Source organism: Talpa europaea (assembly GCF_964194135.1).
Source record: "Talpa europaea genome assembly, chromosome: 15".
Taxonomy (NCBI): domain Eukaryota; kingdom Metazoa; phylum Chordata; class Mammalia; order Eulipotyphla; family Talpidae; genus Talpa; species Talpa europaea.
This window is the reverse complement of record NC_140083.1, coordinates 26,424,919-26,449,794: the sequence shown is the minus strand read 5'-3', so window position 1 is coordinate 26,449,794 and position 24,876 is coordinate 26,424,919. Positions and strand designations below refer to the sequence as shown.

The 24,876-nt window shown below is 36.5% G+C and overlaps 1 protein-coding gene across 10 annotated transcripts in view; it reads right to left on the bottom strand.

Annotated features, from left to right (window-relative positions):
* PPFIA2 (PTPRF interacting protein alpha 2) overlaps positions 1-24,876 on the bottom strand; it is a gene marked incomplete at both ends in the record, with an annotated part of 353,793 nt that overhangs the window by 150,109 nt on the left and 178,808 nt on the right. For all 10 annotated transcript variants that reach the window (XM_084254528.1, XM_084254531.1, XM_084254532.1 and 7 more), the window contains one exon: positions 209-310. In XM_084254528.1, the coding sequence (XP_084110654.1) occupies positions 209-310 (102 nt within the window). The remainder of the gene's footprint in view (positions 1-208; positions 311-24,876) is intronic.

Here is a 24,876-nt window from a genome sequence, read left to right as displayed (position 1 = left end):
ATTTAGTCTCTGAGACTATAATTTAGGTTTCCCGTCGTCCTGTTTTGAGTTATACAGTATGTTCTTTTTAACTTTAAGTAAGAGACTTCAGTTGGTATCCAAAGTCTTCCTGAAGTTTTTAAATGCTTACATTTTTGTCAGTATACTGGAGATAAGACACGGAACTCTATACAGATTTAATTCCAAGCAGATGTAAGTTTATACTTACTCTTGTGTTGTTTCGTTCAGCTTTAAGTTCAGAAATTTCTTCTTCCTTTTCTAGAAGTTGTTCCCTGCAAGCATTTAATTCTTTTGTCAGTGCAGCGAATTCCTGAAAGGGAAATAAAAATATTTTAAGACATTCCAGCAGAAAGAAAAAAATTCAAAATATAAACATTTGTATGGGAATAATAGAAAAGATGAAAAAAATGGAAAAGATGATAGCTGACTGGCCAAAATGTATGTATGAAATATATCTGTATTGCTATTATTTAATTAACTTGATTCTATTGTTCAGAAAATGGCAATACATGATGTTTAAAGTCTGTAATTTGTTATAATGATCTCCTTGGATAACCACATAAAATATACTTTAAATATATAAGATATACTGGACTTTATGTAGTATGATAGCATATTCATAATATGAAATGATATAAATTTGACTAGTTTTGTGAACAACTCCATAAATCTTATGCTATATTTTCCATACAGCCATGTTCAGATTAAGTAAATGAAATTATCAAATAAAAAACCACCAAAAAGCCCTAAAAGACATTACCAGCACCAACAAAAATTCTTCTGCTAATTGTGTTATTTAGAGGTTAAGAAGTTTATTTCTTGGGGCCTCCCCGGTGGCGCAGCGGTTGAGCGCTGGGTTGCGAAGCTGCCCGCGGCCTCTGCAGCGCCAGTTCGATCCCCGGTTGCTCCCCGGTCACCGGAGGAGGGTCCCACATGGCGCGCAGACCTCTCCTGCCGCCCGCTGCTCCCCTCAGCAGTGTACTTCGGTCCTTCTGCCTGCTCTGCTCCCCGCTCTGGCTCTGGTGAATTCTCTCACCCTCCCGCGCTTCTGACTGTACCCAGTGCATGTGTAAACAAAACAAACAAACAAGCAAACAAATAAAGAAAAACATGCCTCTAAAAAAAAAAAAAAAAAAAAAGAAGTTTATTTCTTGACAAAATGAAAAAAGAGAATGAATGTTATTACAAAATAATAAGTGCACCTAAGACTTCATGATGTTTTCTAAGATTTTTGTTATTAATTTATGTATTGTTTAGTCTTCCATTGTGAAATTAAGCTCCATGTAAACTGGGGCTTTGGATTCACTGCTACATTCCCAGTGTCTAAGACATAGGGGGTGATCAATAAATATTTTTAATAAATGAAAATTGATCATGATGTTATAAAAATTGGCAATTCTGAAGTAATCATCTTTTCATGTGACAAATGGAGAGGACTCTTCAATGGCATTCTTAGCCAAAACGAAGCCACAGAGTTCATGACAGGGGCTTTTCTATCACTAGACAGTGCTTTTTTTGTTGTTGTTGTTTTTTTAATTTTTATTTTGGCTGAGAACATGTTCTTTATTTTGTTATTTAATATTTTTAATTGTGGTAATATTAGGATATATCCATCAGATAGCGCCACTGTAGTGGACCAACCATCAAATCAGCCATAGTCCATTGTGCTCTTTTTCCTCTTTGTTCTTACCATTCCTCACCTTCTCCCCGCTTCACCCTTGCCTCCATGCTTTAGCTCCATAGTCAGCTTTCAAGGGCAGGACTTTAAGCTTGTCTTGATCTGACCTTTAGTTTGGTTTCTCTATATTCCACATATTGGTGACACTATCCAGCATTTATCTTTCTTATTCTGACTTATTTCACTTAGCATAATCCCCTCCAGCTTGATCCAGAGTTTAGAAATAGTGAGGTCACTCAGAATATCAAGACACCTAATTCAACTATTGTGCTACATGAACATATAAACAAAAATTATTTGAAAATGATTAAAAAGAGTGAACATATTTTCATGAAATCACTTAGTGTTATTCTCAATAATAAGATTGATGCTTATCAGATATTTAAGTATTGGGGTAAACTTATTAGCTACAGGCTGAGAGGCACAGCCAGAGATTGAAAAGAAAAACACAAATGGAGAGGCAGTTTTGGTTAACCTAACCTCCACAAAGGCAAATTTAGTAAAAAGTAAATGAATATGATGATTATGCATTGGTGGAGAAGGTTTAGGGTTTATATTTTGTTTGCTTCCAAACCACTTATTTTTCTGAGTTTCTCTCTGTGTGGCTTCAGCCTAAGTGAGTACTTCAAAGGCCTTCAAATAGACTTAGTGCTTAGAATCAAGATGAAAGAGTTCACTGTTACTTTTAGACTGGCATCACAAATAAATGTTTTCTCCCCTGGTTGCTGCCTGCTTGAATGTTGTTGATACTCTGAGTATATTATTTAAGAGCAGAATGGAAATAAGCAACTACAATGTTGATTATAGTAAACAATAAACAATTCCATAAAAAATGAAACTTTCTTCATATAAAATAGTAAGAACTTTCCTCACAAACTTTTCTTCAGAGAAAAGAAGGAGAAAAATTCTATATTGTGTATTATTAAAAATAGGCACTTAAAAGCAATTCTATACTTACGAATATTATAAGACAAACCATATATTGTAAGTGTACATTTACCATCAGGCTAATTAAAAAAAAAATATATATGGTTTATCTTTCTAGAGATAGATCTACAGAAAAAGAAAGGATCATAAGGGATTACTTCAGAATTTTAACATTAAAATCTTTAGGTGGTGAAATCATGAGTGAAGTTTGTGTTATGGTTTCTTCCAGTGTATCACTAGCATCAAAATTCTACAATGGAGAGATATGTTTTCATGCTTAGGGAATGAGAGAAAATGTAAATCTGTAAATGCACTGAAACAATTACATATTCAAAACTGAGGACAGAAATTAGTCAAAATATTGAACATAGATGACTTTGCATTTTTTATTTATTATCCTGGCACTGACTGTGAGCAAGCTATTTAGTGACTCCATGTATTAACATTAGTCATACATTCATTAACTTCCTAGCAAATTTCAGAGACTGCTTTACATTCATTATCTCATCTTGCTCTCTAAATAATCAGTGAGGGAGTCTCATTCCCATTTTGTGAGTGTGCAAACTAAATTACTAAGGCATAACACACAACATACAACCCACAGAGAGTTAGTCAGACTTGTCCAGGACTTTTCCACGATATCATTTTGACCCTACTTGTTAATCAAGCAATCTTCCCTTTCCTTATTCGAAGCATTAGCTACCCATTACTTAGAGAATTACCTTGCATGATCCTTCTTAATTAGTCCAATGGGAGTGCAGAGAACAGGAAGCCCAAGACAGGGTATTCCTTCTGAGCAGAGCAAGAAGGATTTGACGAGCACACCCTGCATATCTAAGACTGCAATGGATGCAAGTACCTCCTAGGGGGTTGTCATCAAACATTTCTATTCTGTTCCTTTGACATTTCTCTTCTATCATCTCCATCTTTACTATCAATGTGAACTGAAATTTAACAGGATTGAGGCCTTATAATATGCCAAGTACTCCGCAAAACTATTTATATTGTGTCATTAATTCTAATAAAATGCTAAAATGAACCACTAAAATCTCATTGAACAAAACTAAACACTCTTATCTTGGGTTCCAATAATCATATACCTTGGTATTTACACAAAGGAGTTGAAGATATAAGTCCACACCTAAAACTTCAAAACAATATTTATAGCACCTTTATCATAAGTGCCAACACTTGGAAGCAACTAAGATATCATTCAGTAAATAAATGGATAAACTGTAGATCCAACAATGGATCCAAACAATGGAATATGATTCAGAGCTAAAGAGAATTCAGCTATCAAGCCAGAAAAGACATAGAGGAAACTTACATGAATATTATTAAGTGAAGAAGTTAATCTGAAAAGGCTACACATGATATGTTTCAAACAATGTCACAATTTAGACAAGGGAAAATGATGAGACAGTAAAAAGAACAATGATTGCTGGTCAATGGAGATGAATAGGTGGAATATAAGGAATTTGCAGGAGCAGCACAAATACGCCGCATGATTTGTAATGAACAATACATGTCATACATTTTTCCAAAACCATAGGCTGTATACAAGAGTGAGATGTGATGCAAACCATGGACTTTGCCTGATGTGGTGTCAGTTCATCAAGTGTAAAAATGTACCACTGTGGTGGAACATGTTGATAATGGGGAAGCTGTGCACATGGGTTGAAGAGGGAATATGGAAAAATCTCTGTACCGTCCCCTCAATTTTTGCTTTGAATTTAAACTGATCTAAGAATGGGGCCTCTCTGGAGGCCTAGCGGTTATGTCTCAGTGCTATCACCCCATGTCCTGAGTTCCATCCCCAGACAGGGAGCTGACCCACATGGTGAGCAGACCTTTCCTGTCTCACCTGCTGCTCTTCTCAGCAGTGTATTTCAGTAGATCCACTTGTTCTGCTCCCAACTCTGTCTCTGCTGAATCCTCTCACCTACCCCCCACCACAGCTCTGGCCTACACCCCAGAGCTTCTTTGCAAAAATAAATAAATAAACAAAAAAATAAATAAAGCCTTTAAAAAAATCTGCTCTAAGAATATAATGTCTTCAAAAAATCAACAGGGCCTACTGAGATTAAGAAATTGATGCAAACTTAGACAGCCAATGTGGCTTTTATATTGGATAATTTTATATTTTTATATTGCATAATGATAATATGTTGCTTATTACCTTCTGATCTTGGATATTTCACTCTGAATTTGTCCTTTTGGGTTGTAAAAATTATCTTTCTCAATCTCACAAAACTTTTTAGAGCTTCCTATTTTCCAACACATCAAATTTAAACAGACTTTAACTTTTATAATTCAAAGCATCCAAAATGTGGCCCTTGCACATTTAATGAGATTTATTTGTCAGTGAACAACAGCCGCCAGCACTTTGAGCAAAAGTCACTTTGCTTTGCCATGAACTTAGTATTTTATATGAATTACTCATTGCTTCCTTACTTTTCACATGAGGATACTGAAACTTAGCATCACAGACAAATAAATTTTTCAATGTCACAAAGCTGAGACTAATCTACCCTGACTCCAAAATATTTTAGTTTCTGCAAAACATTACCTCCTTCTTGCTGAAAATGATCAAATTTCTTGACAGTGCCAACTGAGACCAACATCATTTCTCTAGCTACCCATCCACACACATACCATTTATTGAGCACCTAGGACATGTCAGATCTTGTGCTTGGTGCTGAAAGATAGATAGCTTTGACATAGTTGTTGCACTTGACTTCATTTATCTTTCAGAATTCATATCTGAGCCACATCAATGAATTTCTATTACTAGCAAACACTCAAAATCCACTACCAAGTGCCACACACAGAATATTATTAGTTTATGTGCTTAGAGACACTGTGGATTTACAGATGACCTTGAATCTCTAAAGCCAATTTGTTAGATGTCTATTTTCTGCACTTACCCTAGATTTGCTTTGCATCATTGAGATGGGAGTAACAGATTAGTTTCCAACCCAAAACTTTCCAGACCAGTTATTTTGTTTCCCAACCAGAGTCTGCAAAAATGCAAACTTTTTCCCAAGGACTAAAACAACATTTCCCACTCAGTATTTTTCTTGGAATTTTAAAGAGTTCTTAGGACACAGAGTACCATAGAAGCACCCTTATCTAAAGAGAGAACCCTGCTCTATTTTAGTATATATTCATGTGTAATTTCCAGCTCTCTCTGTGGGTGTATGTTTGTGTGTGTCTGTCTGTCTCTCTCTCACATGTTCATATGAGCACACTGAATGGATCCTTACTATTCTAATATTCTAAGTGCTGGGGAGATGCAGAAAAGAGTGAGTTTTGAAGTCCCTGCTCTCTGTGGCTATTCAATCAGGCATTCATCACACAAACTTTTTGTGCTCAGCAGTGAATCATTTCTAGCTACACCAATCTTCCTCAATATTTATTCAACTCATGATATAGAACATCAGTGTGTTGAAATTATAAAGTAAAATAAAATAACCTTTTACTTGTTAGTAGTATCTAAAAAAATTGAATATCATTTCCTACAAACCAGCACAAGTCATCTAATTTCTGTGCAATCCTAATTCTAAGTTACAAGTCTCTCAAATTACATAATGTTGAAATTTCCTTCACTGCCACTTAGTTCTTAGTGTCGCCTCTTAAATTTCCTGCCCATGTCACCTTTTTTTTTTTTTTTGAAAGATTTATTTATTTATTTATACAAGCACTGGGTACAGTCAGAAGCGTGGGAGGGTGAGAGAATTCACCAGAGCCAGAGCAGGGAACAGAGCAGGCAGAGTGATGAAATACAATGCTGAGGGGAGCAGCGGGAGTGGCAAGAGAGGTTTGTTGCGCCTTGTGGGACCCTCGCTCGCGGCCAGGGATCAAATCAGCGCTGCAGAGGCTGCGGGCAGCTTCACAGACCAGTGCTCAACCGCTGTGCCACCAGGGGAGGCCCCCATGTCACGCTTTTTCAAAGCTATTCTTGAGCACTTATTACACTCTGGGGATTCTGTCAGGAGTTGTACATCTGTTGTATCATTTATTGATCATGGCAACCGTATACTGAAACCTGATACTCTTAAAACACATGAGAAAACACATAAGAAAAATTTAAGTAACTCTAGTAATGCCCATGGGAGTACATGCCAATGCCAGTGCTGATACAACATCCCCAGGCCTGTAAAATTCCAGAGCATAGACAATCTGCCTTTGCATCTTAACAGTGGTTTCACCTATAGGTGCTGGCATATGAATTAAGGGTTAAATTAAAGAATTCAAGTATCTGAATTGCTAATATTTCACAGAATAGCCCTAAATCAGTGAATTGTTTTCAATCAGTTTCATGCAAAGAAGCTTCTCTTGTTTCAGTCTCTGCCTGTGTTATCTCAAAGTGAAAAAACACAAGAGTAAAATAGTGATTCAGTTCAGCAAAACACAAGAGACTCAGTTTTCATGCCTATTATGTTCTATAGTAGTAATCTGGTCAGGAGGAGGAGTCTAGTTTCAAAACTTCCTCTGGCTAGCCTTCCTTAACTCTTATTCCCATGTCTCTTTGTACTTGATACATCTCTTTCCTGTCAAGCTTCCCATCTTAAGATACATACAGAACTCTATTTTTGTATATGTTCATATTCTAATTCATTTAATATTAAACTTAGAAGGACTGAAAAAGACTGCTGACTTCTCTGGCTCATTTCAGGAGACGGTGTGCTTATTCAAGGAAGTTTATTTGGGAGGGGGAAGGACATATTTCCTCATTAATTAAATGTTTGAAGGGCCTAGATTTAATAGATGAGTTCTCACCTCAGAAAAGCAGGTCAGGAGAAGATAGCAAGAGGGAAATTCAAGTCAGCAACACCAGGCAGCTGTCTCCAGAGTAATCTATGACAATTCATTCGTCATGATTACAATTTTAACACTCTTTACCTTTCAATTAAACTTGCATTTTCTAATCTGTGGGCCACTTAGTAAAAAGATAATGGCCTTATTTCGCAGCCCTGTAGCTGAGAAAGCACTGGCTAAAGAATCATGAGCACAAACCAGTTTGAGAGAAAAGAGAAAAAAATAAAGGGTAACTCAGAATTCAGCTTCACCAAACACCACCAACACCCTCTCTAACCACAAAAAAAAAAAAAAAAAAAAAAAAAAATCAGACTTATTCTCTAACCATCTAATCTAACATTTGTGCAAATCAAAAATAACTCTCAGGAAAGCATATGGCATGGAAGCGTGCTGACTTGACCATCTAGCATTTAAATTAGACAAAATTAACTACTTCACAATGTTTTAATAATAACTCCCTTAGGCTGTGTCCCCAATTTACTATATTTTGGTGTTTCCTCCTTTTAAAATTGAAAATTCTAGAAACTCTATGAGTAATACTCAGTAGAAAGCACTGGATTTAAAATCTCTATTTCTTTGAATAGAATTTTACATAAATCACACTTACAAAGATACCTCTTTCCCCATGCCATAGGACATCATTTCTAGAACAAATTAGTAACAGAAGTATTAACATTAGAGAGATGAAAACAAAACAGCAAAATACTTAATATGTTCCTTAAATTTTATATCTATTCATATACCACAATATTCGTTGTTTATAAATTCACAAGGGTTTTTAAACATTTAGTTTGGAAATCAAAAAAGCATTTGTCCCAGCACCCCTTATCTTTCTCAAGCTGTCTATCTCTGTCTCTCTCTGTATATATGTTATATAATCAAATGCAACATTAATGACCTCTCTTGTTATAACTTATAACTGTCTCTTAGACACACATGAATGCAGGGAAAGCTGTCATCCAAAATTACGGTGTGCAGGGTTGCAAAATAACCATGTCTCATGGTCAGCCGTGGGCTAGACAGCTGGAAGGTAGAATCCCTGTATAACTAACACAATTTGACAGTCAGAACTGGACTCAGAGTTTCACAGAAATTCTTAAGCAAGACTGCCCAATTTAAAAGATGAAATTTAAATTCCATGCACATAATATTTTGTGCCCTTTGATTTTTTTATATAACCATATTCCAATTAGAAAACTGTTTTGCCTAAAGCAGCATTAATAGACAATTCTGTCCATGCATCCTGGTGATCTAAGGGTTGAAAGTCTGTTTAAAATAAAATATGTTACAAGCCATTTTTATGGCAGATATGGACGAGGTACTTGGTGATTTATTTTCAAAATTTTTCCAACCCAGATAACTAGATTCATCTAAAAAAATGGCTGTTTGTGGAAATCAAACATCGGTGCTGTCAGCCACCTTTCTATCACATACCACTTCCTACACACCCAATGAAATGTGCTATTTTATATCTCATCCCAGCTAGGCAACCAGATTTTAATTTGCCAATATGTCTATAGAGCTGCCCTCGGTACTAGGTGCTCTGTAACAACAGTCTACTAGAGATGATTTGGCTTTGTTGTTGCATCCTGGAGGACAGATGATACTTTCATAGTTTTGGTTGGGTAGATATTTAGAAACAAGTTAGTTTTTTCAGCACTTCCAGATCAGCTACTTTGCCAAGAACACATTATGATTTTTGTGGACACTAGGTACTTTTGCTTTTGTGAGCTCCTTCGTTCACACAAAAGTATTAAAAACTGTATTTTATGACTGTGTTGATAGAGAGATAAAATAATCCATATATTCATTATTCTTTTAATTTTAAATGCAATTGAGACACTTTCATGCAGCTTTAAATGTGTCTTGAGCCCTAACTAATGCGTTAACTGTGAGTAATAGATACTCATCAAAAATATATATCGTTTGGCCCAAGTGCAGATTTTAGAGTGAAACAGAGCTAGCTTCATATCTAGATCAATGGTGATGTTTTCAAGCCTCTGTTTGGAAAATGTAGGTAGCATTTGTTATTGAATTGTGGGAAAAGTGAAATCATTAATTCACATGATCCAGAAGTCATACTCCTTGATATTACTCAAAGGAGTTGAAGACTTAATTCTACACCAATCCTTGCCTCAAAGATGTTTACAACAGCTTCATTTTTAATTTCCAAAATTTGGAAGCAAGCAGGATGACATTCAGTAGGTGAATGAATAAACACACTCTGGTACATCCAAACAACGGAATATTACTCAGCTCTAAAAAGAAACGAGCCAGTCAGTCAAGAAAAGACATGGAAGAATCCTAAGATCATCTTAAGTACAGAAACCAATCTGATCTGAAAAGGCTATATACTGAAAGGCTATATATATTCCAACTAACATTCTGGAAAGGTGAAACTTTTGAGATAATGCAAAGATCAATGGTTACCATTTGTTAGTTTGGGGAGGGAAGTAAATAGATGGGGCATAGAGGATTTTCGGAACAATGAAAATGCTCTATGAATTAATGCTTTTACATATCATTATACATTGTTCCAAATCCACACACAATACAACACCAAGAGTGAAACTTAAATTACATACTTTGAGTGTTGATAAGTCTGACCCTTACTATCATTCCCTCTGAACTCTGACAGCATTTATTATTAACACCCTACGGCTCACACAAATCTCAAGATGTCTGCAGTCTAAAATAAAATGACACAATAAAACACATTTGAGCAGTTTTCAATGAACCCTTGTGTCAGTTGCTAGGAGATGTTTGGGAGAAGCCCCAGATGCCTGCAAGTCTGGCCAGAATCCAGGGCTATAGCTTAAAGCATTTTGAAGATTCCCTGACACAGGTGATTGCAGATGGATCATGTTATTTGAAGATGTCCTTATCAGCCCCCTTGGGTTCTTACCTTAAGTTTACATAGGCTCTTTACTACCAAATCATGTTCTACTGTGTATGAGTACAAAAATGAGAAAGAGACAGACACAACTGGAGCCAAGACTGAAATTATCCACCACAAGTATCCTTTCCATTTAGCCTGCTCCAGTTTACCTCTCTGCTTTTCCCCAAATCAAAAACAAACAAACACCCTTGGCCTAGTTTTATTGTAATAAATATATGAAAAAGGGGACAGGAAGATCAAAGACCATCAAAGAGAAATCCTAACAGTGGAACTCATGCTTCTAGTCCTGTAACCCAATGAATGATCTTGCCCTTGATCCTGATTCATCTTCCTGGGAGAAACCAGAAAGGGTTTTTGATATTTAGTAATGTCCAAAAGATATTTTTTTCCTTACTTAGTATTTGAAGCATTTGGAAATTTATTAAAATTCAATATTCTAAGTGCATCAGTAAAATCACCTGGCCCAGCAAGCAGGGTAGCTAAAGCAGTCAAGGCTGAGTCATTGCCAACCAAAAGCTCTTTTGGCAGGAAAAGCCAATTTTCAACAGCTCTGACAGTGTAAAGCAGGAGGCATGTTTGACAAGATGCTTCATATTAATTTAAAAGGCTTTAGCATCTGGTTAGGTAACACCTGCTGTGGTGAACACTCTCATGCACACAAAATAGCATTTAAGCTGAATATTTAAATCTCCTAACATAGCCCAACAAAGCTCTAACTCTAAACAAAACAAAACTAAATCATGTCTTTCTAACAATCAACAGTTATATAATAAAATGTATTTGGGTTATGGCATTGTTTGCTCTTCACTGAGTTAAAATAATGTAGAGTACTATAGAAGTTTGAGGTGTATTTAAATAAAGCATCCTGCTTTGGAGAATTTTACTGTGTATAGTAGTCAAGAGAGGGCATGGTTGGAGAATAATACTCTGTATTATATAATGTTGTACTATTATATAGCTAAAGCAGAAATGACCAGTGAGAAAGGGGACGGTTGGCATTAAATAACAGAAAAAAACAAGTCATAGAAAAGAAAGCTGGAAGGGCTCTTCTAAAAAGTCTCTCTGAAAGGGAGTCAAGGCTCAAGGAATTTTAAGTAATCTGGGAGTAGGGGCAAAGACAGTATATGTGTGTTTTGAAATTGTCAGGACACAGTGTTATATGATTTAGCAATTCCACTACTAGGAATGTACTTAAGACAATTAAAAACAGGGCCTCCCCGGTGGCGCAGCGGTTGAGCACTGGTTTGCGAAGCTGCCCGCAGCCTCTGCAGCGCCGGTTCAATCCTCGGCTGCTCCCCAGCCACCGGAGGAGGGTCCCACATTGCGCGCAGACCTCTCCTGCCGCCCGCTGCTCCCCTCAGCAGTGTACTTTGGACCTTCTGCCTGCTCTGCTCCCTGCTCTGGCTCTGGTGAATTCTCTCACCCTCCCGCGCTTCTGACTATACTCAGTGCTTAAATGAATGAATGAATGAATGAATGAATAAATAAATAAATCTTTAAAAAAAAAAGAAAATTAAAAACATATGTCCACACATGAATTGGGACATGAATGTTCATAGCGGTGTCACCCATTATAGCAACAAAGAAGAAATGCCCAACAATTGAAGAATGGATGAAAAATACAGTGTATTGGGCCTCCCCTTGGCTCAGCGGTTGAGTGCTGGGCTGCAAAGCTGCCTGCAGCCTCTGCAGCACCAGTTCGATCCCTGGCCGACGGTGAGGGTCCCACATGGCACGCAGACCTCTCCTGCCGCGCCCACTGCTCCCCTCAGCAGTGTACTTCGGTCCTCCTGCCTGTTCTGCTCCCCGCTCTGGCTCTGGTGAATTCTCTCACCCTCCCATGCATCTGACTATACCCAGTGCTTGTATAAAAAAACAAACAAACAAACAAACAAATAAATAAATCTTAAAAAAAGAAAGAAAAATACAGTGTATTCATAAAATGGAACATTATGTAGATACGAAAGAAGCAAAATGCTGATATAATATGGATGAACCTGAAAATACTATGCAAGGTTAAAGACACTGGTCTATACAATGGAGCATGTATTGTATACTTCTATTAATAAGAAATGTTCAGGTAAATATAGAGAACACAGGCAGTTAATAAATGCTTGCCTTGGGCAAAGAAAATGTTCTCAAATTGATTATGATGATGGACATACAACTCTGTGAATCTACTGTGAATGAATTGCATTTTAAATAGGTGTATTAAATGGTATGTGAAAGATGTTTCAGTAAATCTGTTTTCAAAAAACAGTTCAGTGTGGACTCAGGGGAATGTTTCATTATTTTAGTCTTTGGTAAAGGGCAATTGGAGCAATGAAAGGATTTTAAGCAGGTGAATGACATCATAAACTATATCCTCCTTCTATAAGTTTATCAACCACTCAAAGATATTGAAAACATCAAAATTTTGAACTTGTCAGCCTAAGGGCCAGATTCTAGACCTTGCTAAATTTATCAAGGTAGTAAAAGCCTGGCATCCACCTTTTAATAATCATTTGCCATGTGGGACCCTCACCCGGGTGCCGGGGATCCAACCGGCACTGCAGAGGCTGCGGGCAGCTTCACCCAGTGCTCAACCGCTGCGCCACCGGGGAGGCCCTGGAGTCGTATAACTTTTTAATGTCTTCTTCAAAAGATAAAGCATGGCTAATAACCAAGTTAGAAACTTCTAATGCACTTCTAATGCATATATATATATATATGTAAAGAAAATTTTCTTTACATATATATATATGATTATTATTATTAAGTAACATTGGTTTACTGCACTGTATGATTCAGGAATATAGGATCCTGCCTCTCCAGATGGAAATGAACCTTCATAGAAGATGCTTCTTCCATAACCAAAGTTAATATTTTCAATTCAGTGGGATGAAGATTTCAAGTTCAATTACATTCTTGTTAAACATGGGAATTATTTGAAAGTACTTTACAAAATGAACCCCCCTTTTTCTTCTTTTTTTTGGTTTGATGAATATATAAAAATAAATTAGTTCTTATCCTTGTACAGGAACTTGAAGTACCTCTGGGGATAGAAATCACTTTTAAAATGCCCTACTGCTTCATTCGTGATACTGTATTTTTAAAGGACACTGGAAAAAATAAATGTAGTATCGCTTGGGTAAAGGTCATTTTCTTATTAACAATTCCATTATATTTTAGCAATTTTAGTTTCATTTTACTGTCCTATATAAAAGTAAGTAAAAGGCCTAAAATGCCACGAGGGTAAAAGTCAAAAGCTCTTAAGTACGGATAATGAGCAATTTCAAAAAATTAGTCCATGCAGTTTTGAGCCAGATGCTATAGGAGACATAAGAATAAGACTGAACTTCAATTACAATAATGCTGAATATCAAATGGGAAAATAAACAGGTGAAGAGTAACCTGCAATCGAACAGGGTCTCATGATGAAAATGTGTGCAGAGTTATAGAAACACTATGGGGTGGAATTAATGGTGACTGTGAGTGCCAAGAAAGACTTTCAACACTATTAATAATTTGATATTATCCAGTAATATTGAAACATTTCACAGGCTTTATTTTCCATCAGGCTTTCATACTACTCAAACTAATTTTTAAAATGTAATTCTACTTTGATAACTATAAATAATAGCATAATTTTTATGGTATCTTGAAAGTAAATAACCATTAGAATTGGGAATACACATTTCATCATAGTCCAGAAACTTACTCTAGCAAGAAAAGTATGTCATATTTACTCTTCTCAGCCTTGAGATTTCAACGTCAAGTTGCATTTTGGCAGAATTTAGTAATTTTATCTATTAAATATCTTCCATTTAAATACACATAGCATTGATAATTTTAATTGCTAATATTTTTATTAGAGAATAAACTAATAATTACCTAATGGTTATAAACTCAGTTTTGGATTTTTTGTTTAGATTTTTATTTATTTTTGCATAGAAGAACTGGGGTGTAGGCCAGGTGCAGGGGGTGAAAGGACTCACAGGAGACACAGTGGGGAGTGAACAGGCAGATCCACTGAAATATACTAAGGGGAGCAGCAGGAGAAACGGGATGTCTTCTGCGCTGTGTGGATTAGCTTCTTGGCCAAGATTGAACTCAGGCAGCCAAGGTGGTAGCACTGAACCGTAACCACTGGTACACCAGGGAGGCCACTAGAAAGTCAGTTTAACTGGTCACTAGTCATAAGGCAACCGATTTTAGAGTTACAGTTTGCTCTGCTTTGGTGCAACTTGGTGTAATGAAATGAAGGAGTTGGTCACACATTTTGTTTTCAGAAAGTAATTAGCACACTAAATAAATTCAAATTTTATCCATTAAAACTGCAAATTGAATCTACTTTGGACTAGATATCTTTCAATGGCAAGTTTCCTAAAGGACAAGAATAAAATAGAGAGGTTTCATGGTCTACATTTCATTGTATTTTATTATTCAGGGTTTTTAAAAAAATTTGAATTTGTATAATGAGATGGCGTGACCATAACGAAACCAGAACCCACTTTACTTCTATCAATAAGTGAGTAAAATGTACTATGTGGTTATTTGTTTCCTCCCACCGCCATTACATACAATTTGTATCACCTGCCACTTTGCTGTCTCAAATTAGTTCTCAAAAGATCGGGCCTCCCCTGGTGGCGCAGTAGTTGAGCGCTGGGCTGCGAAGCTGCCTGCAGCCTCTGAAGCACTGTTTCCATCCCCGGCCGCAGGCAAGGGTCCCACATGGCCCACAGACCTCTCCTGCTGCGCCCGCTGCTCCCCTCAGCAGTGTATTTTGTCAATCTGCCTGTTCTGTTCCCTGCTCTGCCTCTGGTGAATTCTCTCACCCTCCCACACCTCTGGCCTGTACCCCAGCTCGTGTATAAATAAAATAAATCTTTAAAATATAAAAATAAAAAAAATAAAAAGATCATGTGTTCCCTGCTCCATCATCACTGGGGACTTCACTGAAGTTATCTCCAACATGCATGCAGACAAATCAGATTAAGATAGAGTAAAATATGGCAAATATTTCTCTTGTCTTCCTTTCACAAATTCTAATTGATAATCATACTTCATCATTCTGTTTTTTGTGATATCACTTGCGTCTCTCTTCTCTGGTATTAAATCTTAGTAAAGATCAGAATTTTGTTGTTGTTGTTGTTGGCCTTTGACTTTTCTTAGCAACCCAGGCACCCAGTGCCTTTCCTCTCCAGATCTTTAAGGTGATATTTAGAAGACCCAGTTATCCTGTGATAATGCTGCTTAAAATTTTTGTGTAAAACAGCTCCTGATAGATTCTGAATAAGCTCTGCCACTCATTCCAAAGTCCACAGTCCTACAGCCATCACCTAAGCCTATGTATAATTTTGCATAGTCTGTTTCCCCTGCCCAACTTACTTTGCTTATCTAAATGAAAAACTCTGTATTTAGGACTTACATGGCCTATCTTATATTCAAGGAACCCTATCACCTCCAGAAGGGATTTGGAAATCTGTCCCCAGGTGTCCTGCAGACTAGAGTATCTATTGATGGTGTTGTACTTACTTGTGAGGTTGTCTAGCTCTCCACACAAGACCACACAACTCTGCAGGGGAGAAATTATGATTTTTTAGATTCTGTCTCCTCACAACAAGGTGCTTGAGCAGATCTTGATGTGTTTGAAAGAACAAGTTACCAATGGAATGAAGGTAACAGCACAATTACAAGGTTTTCAAGATCACCAAAGTCAATCACACAAACATGTACCTGCCCTTTTTATTTTTGCAAGTTAGTCAGACCAGATCACCAATGCCCAACTTTTCTTGAATCAGATACATCCCATTCACGGTGTACTGTAGCATGATAGCACTGAGTTACAAAAATGATAAATTAGCAATGGACAGTATTAATTACTCAAATAGTTTATGAATTTTCAGGTATTTCAGAGTTCCAAATCATTAAAGAAAATTAAAAAGTGGTTTGGGAGTAGTTCAGTATTATAGTAATAATACAGAAAGAAATAATGAATAAATACAATATTTATAACACTTTTTTTAAAGTATTTTATAAAATGATCTGGAGGTGACAAGAAAGTACATGATTCTTTTCTAATTTTCAAGGGCATTATTTCCAGGCTCATGTTTATTTGGATGTTTCCATGTATACATGTTTGAAAACACCAGTTTAAAGTAATCAAAATAACAAAGTAGGAAATTATTAGTCAGTTTTGATTGCAGACTGGGAGGGAAAAATACTTTGAAAATGGTCTTTTTCTCATTGTTCTCTTAAATAGCTGCTATCCTCCACTAGCACAAAATCCTGAAAAACTAACCACTAACCCTTTGATAAAAGTTTAATTTTCACTTGAAATAATGTATGTTAGCCATTACTTCCTAGCAGCTTTTGTGTGAAGTAAAATTTCTCTCAAGTATAATCGTACCTAACTACCTAAGTATGAACAGAAATGTACTATAATTGTGTTTTGAAATTTGCCTGTCCATTTTATTTGACAATTCAAGACTTTGCACAAGTGGAGGTTGACAAGAATGTCCTTCTAACTTACTACATTACTTCCTATTGATATGGTACCTATCTGAAGATCCATTTTGTATTCCACTGCTATAGAAAAGAGACTGTTACAGAGCAGTCTTGCAGAAATAGAAATAGAAATAAGTGGTCTCTCTCCCCTCTCATCCATTATTTATCTATCTATCTATCTATCTATCTATCTATCTATCTATCTATCTATCTCTATTTGTACATTAATTCTTCTTATTATAATCTTTCTTTTGCAAATATGTTCATATTCCCCATTATACGATCCAGCATTTACCATGGTATCATGAATAAACACCTTAACAATGTTGATTGCATGGTAGATGTGTAATACATTCATTTTGAATTAAATTAATTAAGTAGCTTGGGAATATATAATTAGAACTTACAATGTCTGCTAACTCATAGACAAGTCTACCTAGGAAATTTAGGAACTATACAGTCAACCTTTGGAAAATTCTGATTTTTTGTTGTTAATTCTTTCCTGGACATACTTTGTAGGTATTTCTAAAACTGCAATCCTCTGAAAAGTGCAAATGCAAACATTCAGAGCTCAGCATAAATAAAAACACCTGCCTTAATGGAAGTTCATAATTGCCAAGTAAAGAGAAATGCATCCAGGTTATCAGCATCGTTCTTTTCCATGATTGTCTCTATCACTATTTTGCCATCCCTAATGTTTCTAAATGTGCAACATACTATTTCACCTAAATTGGATGTTTATGTTTCAGAAAATGTGCAAGTATTGGCACTAAATGGAATAGAGCTTTGCTGAAGTTTTTATGTTTAGAACCTATAGGAATTTGGATGTCAGATTCACATTTATCAAATATAAGTAAATGTTGTTAAGGAGTTTTCATTGTGGAGGGGAGAAAGCAAGAACAGAAATGTCCTCAAACTTCTAACTTCCAAATAACCAGATTCTCTATTATAGTCCCAACATTGTATCACATGAAATTTTATGGATGTGATAACAGCATTGCAGTTATAATAGGAGAAAGCCTTCATTTCCCTCACAGACAATCTAAGTCTTCAATGGCTATCTGACACTTACTTAAACCTTCAAATGTTTCAGAAAAGGCACAGATAAAGCAAATGTAGCTAAATAATCATAAATGCAGGTGAAGGAAAAATTGATAACAATAATTTTGAGTCTATACATGAGGTCAATTTCAACACACATGCTCAGAGTTTAATATTTCTAGCCTCCAACTCTCTGAGATAGTATGACATAGTTTAACAAGCAGGGATAAAACAGAACAGATACACTCCACATATGTATACCATGGGATATTGATGCTATTGTGTTTATATGAATGAGCAGAAGGATGACTTAGTACATAGAATGGCAGCCAGCCTGAGGGGAAAAATAAGTCTGAGAAGGTGGGTGTCTAAAGCCATGTACCCAGTTTACTTTCTCTTGACTATGACACACCTCCCAGTAAATAGAACAGTCTAGATGGCCTTAAAATGACTTTATCCCTACCAGAGACCCATCTCCCTGGAAAATATGGTTATTTTTTCTCTTTTTTCTTTAATTCCACAACTGGTCACACAATTTTGTTACAACTAGTACACCCAAATTATAGAGGTCAAAATATATATCCTAACCCATGCATGTGAATCCTTTGGCAGTCATCCTACTTCCCCAGAGACAACAAATGCCTTATTCAACAATGACAGTTGTGACTACAGAAATAATCCTCTTAGAGCTTGTTCTTTGTGATTAATAAAAATAAGAACAGAAACAGAGCCCAAATTTTCAGGTCATTTCATGATTATTTTTGGCTCGACAATGTTAAACATTTCGGATTTTTTAAAAATGAGATGCTTCTGCATTCAAAAAAGATAAACACATGCAATTTGCAGCAACATGGATGGTGCTGGAAGGGATCATGCTCAGCGAAATAAGCCAAAAAGAAAAAGAAAAATACTGGAAGGTCTTACTCATAGCAGGAATCTAGAAAACTTAAATAAGGGACCAGGAAAATGAATAACTATAAGAAAGTGAAAATCAAAATCAACAAAAAACTATGAACCAGAGACACTTTTTGGGGGGTAGGGGCCGGGAGGGGAGGGATTAGGGTCAGAATGGGGCATGTGCAGTTGTATGGGGGAATATAAAAATAAAATTTATTATTTAAAAAAAATGAGATGCTTCTGAACTCTAGGAGACTAGTGACTTTATTTTCTTCCCAAGATTACTATAATTCATTTATATTAATTTTAATTTTATTAAAACACAAGTTTTCTTATGTTTTAGCATATAAATTACATAAGAAAACATAAGAATGAACTCTAAACTCTCTACTTTTCCTTTCACAATAGTGTATCTAAATAAAACCCCATCTATTCAATACTACTTAAGTTCTTAAATACTACTTAAGTTTCTAATTTTAAAGAATTTCCTTCACCTTCCCCGGGCAGTGGTCATTTCCTTTTTTTCTATAATTTTTTTTCTTTCCCAGGCTCTTCAATAAAATCAGTTTGGGAAAGATACAACAAAGAAGACAATGAAGACAATTTCTCTTGTTTTTACTGAAATAATATTGGCTTATTACATAATTACATCAGCTTCAAGTTGACAGCATTATAAATTAACATCTGTATATACTATATTATTCATGCCACCAGAAGTCTGTTTCCATCCATCACCTTAAAACTGACCCCTTTAACCAAGTTAACACACTACCCTCTTCCTTCCTTTGTGGTAATAACTATATTGTTCCTATAGTCTAAGAGTTCACATTTGTTGTATTTTCTTTGCTTATTTGTTTTGTTTCTTTATCTTACACTTATGAATGAAATTATTTGGTGGCTGTCTTTTTGCATTTGATTTTATTTACCCTTTACGTTCATCCATTTGTTGCAAATGGCAGAATTTCATCTTTAAAATTTTATGTAACTTCTTTATCTGCTCACTGGTAATAGACACAGGTTGTTTCCAACACTTGGCTATTGTGAAAAAAGTTGCAATAAACGGGGAAAGGGGGCTTCAGATATCTCTTCAAATTACTATTTTTTTAATTTTTCAGGAATCTAGAAGTGGATTAGTGAAATCATATGAGATTTTTATTCATATTTTGAGGAATCCCCTGTTTTTCATGATTGCACCAATTTACATCCCCACCAAAGTATACAAAGATTCCATTCTCTCCACTCCTTTGACAACATTTGCTTTTTCTTAACTTTTTGGTAATAGCTACTTCACAGGTGTGAGGTGCTAGCGCATTATGGTCTGATTTCCATTTTCCTAATAATAAGAGATATATTATCTTTTCATCTACCTGTTGGCCATTGTATGTTTTCTTTGGAGAAACTGTATTTGCTTTTGTTATTGAGCTTTAAGGGTTCTTTATGTATTTAAGAAATAGTTTTACATTTAAATCTATAAAAAATCTATAGAGATAATACAGAGAATTTACTATATGTCCTTCACCCAGCTCCATCTACTATTAACATCTTACATAACCATAGGACATATTTCAAAGCTAAGAAATCAATATAGGTCAATACTAGTTCCTAACTTTTTCCACTAATATTCTTATTCTGTTCCAGGATCCAATCCAAGTCACAAAAACCCTATAACATATTCATTTTTTTGTCTACTTAATTTCCTCTAATGTGTGACAATTTCTGTTTTCCATGAGCTTGATATTTCTGAGGAGTCACACATTGTGCAGAATTATCCTCAATTTGGATTTCTCTGATAGTTTCTCATGATTATACTGAGGTTATGAATTTACTTGTAAGCATGCCACAGAGGTGATGATGCAGCAACAAAGTCTATCTCTCTGTCCAACCAAATAAGCTCTCCTAGTCCCTTTATTTTCTGTCTAGATTTAATAAACCTTGCTTTTTTTACATTCCAAAGAAAAAGAGCTTCACTGCAAAGATAACATCAGAATTGCTGGCCCCTGGATGAGGTCCAAAGCAAGCTGGTTCAAACCAAATCAAGGACATGCTAATCCTTGCTCTCCCACCCTTCTAACTTGTAACTCTACAAAACACTCCTGCCCTCTGCCAAAGAGCAGGACCGTGGTCTTTGAGACACTAGTCTGCTGCCCTCCTGTTTGTCAACAAATTGAACTACTTTCCTTCTCCTCAAACACTGTTTCATTTTATTGGTCAAGGGAACAGAAACCAGTTTATTGGTTAAGGGAACAGAAACCGGCCGGCATTCCGGTATCAGTGATGTGCCTTCTCCTTCCTTCCTTCCTTCCTTCCTTCCTTCCTTCCTTCCTTCCTTCCTTCCTTCCTTCCTTCCTTCCTTCCTTCCTTCCTTCCTTCCTTCCTTCCTTCTTCCTTCCTTCTTTCCTTCCTTCTTTCCTTCCTTCTTTCCTTCCTTCTTCTTTCTTCCTTCTTTCTTTCTTTCTTTCTTTCTTTCTTTCTTTCTTTCTTTCTTTCTTTCTTTCTTTCTTTCTTTCTTTCTTTCTTTCTTTCTTTCTTTCTTTCTTTCTTTCTTTCTTTTTCTTTCTTTCTTTCTTTCTTTCTTTCTTTTTTGTTAAGATTTATTTATTTATACAAGAACTGGGGTACAGACCAGATGTGCAGGAGGGTGGGAGGATTCACCAGATACAGAGCAGGGAGCAGAACAGGCAGACAGACCAAATATACTGCTGAGGGGAGCAGCAGGCATGACAGGGGAGGTCTGTCTTGCCATGTGGGAATCTCCTTGACTGGCCGGGAATCGAACCCACGCTGCAGAGGCTGCGGACAGCTTCACAGCACAGTGCTCAACCCGCTGTGCCACCAGGGAGGCCCAGTGATGTGCCTTTCTTATTACATACTCTCAGAGGATACAGTCACAAGCATTTAAAAATGTATGTTTCCCTTTGGGAAAAGGAGCTAAAGAAAGATATTGTGCATCAAGCAATGGAAGAAAAAAATTGTGTGGGTAGACTTTCTCTGCTGGCATTTTTGACCTGCTGGTCATAAGCCAATATTATAAATTACCTTGTAGGGTGCTGCAAAAATGTCAGTACTCAAACATTAATCTTTGCAGGCTCTGCCAACCCTTTAATAAACCTATTGACACTGCCAGAACATACACCCTGTGCCTGCACCAGGCCTCTGTGATACCACTTCAAAGGGCATACCATTCCATGTTTCTCTCCATCTTCCATTATCATCAAAACAACAGCTAGAAGGAATCCCTGACATGTTTTTTTCTTCTGTGCCAGCTAAAAAAGTTGCTGATAATCTTAAAAAAAAAAAAAAAGGCTATCCATTCTCTTTCCTTTCCTCTCTCTCCTTTCTTAATCTACTTCTGAACCAAAAGGCAAGTCAAAAACAAGGGCTCAGGGGAGTTCACCATCTTTCCTCAGTTAATTCTCACACTGAGGAAAAGGGAAAGGAGGAGAAAGGAAGACAAGCCACCATATTTGTACCATGCTGAGCATTTTCCTTCAGATCCTCCTTAAATCTGAGAAGCCTAGCTGTGAACATTATTTTCCCTATTCCACATCCCTATTCCACAGATGAAGAGTAAAAAGGAGAGCTCAGTGGGCTTAAAAATATTCTGCAGTCAGATGGTAATGGGTAAAAACAAAAGGATATGGAGAGATCTTTCCTCCATCATCCCCTGAAACTTGCACCCCCAAGTGGTTCAAAGGCGCACATATCCCTGATACCACCAATCAAAGCTAATCCTGATTCAATTTTCCTAGGGAGCAGATACCTTGATAATTGCCAGAAGATAATTGGCAGTGGTTATTTCCATGTCTTTAACTGCTTTTGAAAGGCAAATGTCATGTAAACAGTAATATTCAAAGCACACAAATGTTTCACAAAGATTTTTTTTATAGGTAATTCTGAGTTTTTGTGTTTTTTTTTTTTTAAGATTTATTTATTTACTTATTTATACAAGCACTGGGTACAGTCAGAAGTGCGGGAGGGTGAGAGAATTTACCAGAGCCATAGTGGGGAACAGAACCGGCAGACTGACGAAATACACTGTTGAGGGGAGCAGCGGGCATTGCAGGAGAGGTCTGCGCACCATGTGGGACCCTCTCCGGTGGCCGGGGATCGAACGAGGCTGTGGGCAGCTTCGCAGCCCAGCGCTCAACCACTGCGCCACCAGGGGAAGCCCCACAAAGATCTTATTTAATATTGTTCAATTGTATGTAGATTGGATACTCTGTTAGAAGTCAAAAAGGTTTTTGTATTCCTCAAAAAGCTAGTGCCTCCTCTTTCATATGTCTAAACCTACTTTCATGCAAATAAGTAGTTATAAATCATACAATACTAAAATACAAATAAAAAGTATGTTTTTCTGTTCCTGATGGTTCCCTGAGTCACACTCAGTAATAACTAAGAAGAGTTATTACATATTTCCTTCTTATAAGGAAAATGAGAAGTTAAACACAGAGATTTTTACTTTTGGCTTCATTATTATTTGTTTGCAAAGAGCTTGAACTAACAGAACACATTTCTTCATGCTCAAGGCTTTGGGGCTTTATATTAAAAATAAAAGTCTAGCTGATAACATAACTCAAAAGGAAGCACGGAGAGTCCAGCACCTCCTCGGAAGTTTCATTTTATGTCAGATTCTGTGCCTGGGTCATTGATCATGCCACAAGCCTGAGTGCCTGCTTGATAATCTCTCAGGAACATATTCTTCCTATACTCTACACCAGCCCTAGAAAAAGATACTTACTATCACTATTTACATTTGAAGAAACAGGTTTAGAAAGATTAAATTACTCATTCAATGTCACAGAACTAGCAAGTAAGTATTAGGCCAAGAATGTGGGTCTCTCTGGCCCCAAACCCGATCTGATATCCAAGGGAGTATACACCCTTCCTGTCTTTGCACCAACATAGAACCCCTCCTGCCCCACTTGAAAAAAAGAGCTTGTACTCAAGTGAGTGTTCCATATATTTTGTTGAATGAAATAATTTCCACGAACTTTTATTCATTTTGAGCTTTCTTACACATTTCCCCCCAAATCTGTAACTACTATACGTTGGAAAGTGTTAAGATCATGAAGTAAACTCCACACACAATGCTTTTTTGGCACATAGCATCCAATATCTTGTCAATCTAACACATGCCTCCATTGATAAACAAAGGAAGCTTTTCAATTTTCATTGTAAAAAATAAATCAAATTATTTGTTTTTAAAACATAATTTCAATCAATGTAATCAGATTATATCTTGTTTGGGAGTTGTGTAATATTAAATAGCATTTAGGGTGCCAAATCATCATTCACTATTCAGGCTGATAATATTCCTATCTTGACCTGCTACATGACCCATATCTTTTTGAGCTATGTTTTTTCTTGAATTGTATCTGTTAATGTGATCTGATTTCTCAACTGCTGTTTTGTTTGTTAATGGACCTGATTCTTGTGCTCTGGACCTCTGCTCCTCGTAATCAGATTAACTCAGATAAATCTGCTCCAGGGAGGAGGTCAAAATCATTGCCAATAATAGTCACTGCCCTACTTCAGTCTATTTTCACCACAGTAGTCAGGAAATCCTGTTCACACCAGAGTCAGACCAGCACCACCACCTCCTGCTTGCAATGCTCCAGTGGCTTCTTACCTCACTCACACTAAACGCCACTCATCATTTTTGCTTACAATGCCAAACTATCAGCACCCCTCTTTTCTGCTTTAACCCATGATTATTTTTATCCTAATCCATTTTCTTATAGTGACATTATCCTCTTCACCCAAACATGCCAGGGCCTCAGGGCCTTTGCACTTGCTATTTCTTTTGCCTTTTCCCAGAGTTTCTCTCTAGTCTCACTCACATCTTTAGGCACATGTCTTTCACCACAGCATTCTCTACTATCTCATTAAATTGCAGCACCTCTTCTCTGCTTTATTATTAATCAAAAAAATTATCATTATCTATTGGACAATTATATAACAGACCTGAGAGAAGTACCTGGCAACTGATAGGGTCTCAAAACATTATCAACTTTTGCAAACATTTTGCAAACACTTGAAACATGATTATCTTTAGTAAACAATACTTGTCATTTTACAAAAACTAATACTACATGGTCATATTTTGCTAAATCTTTGCACTTGT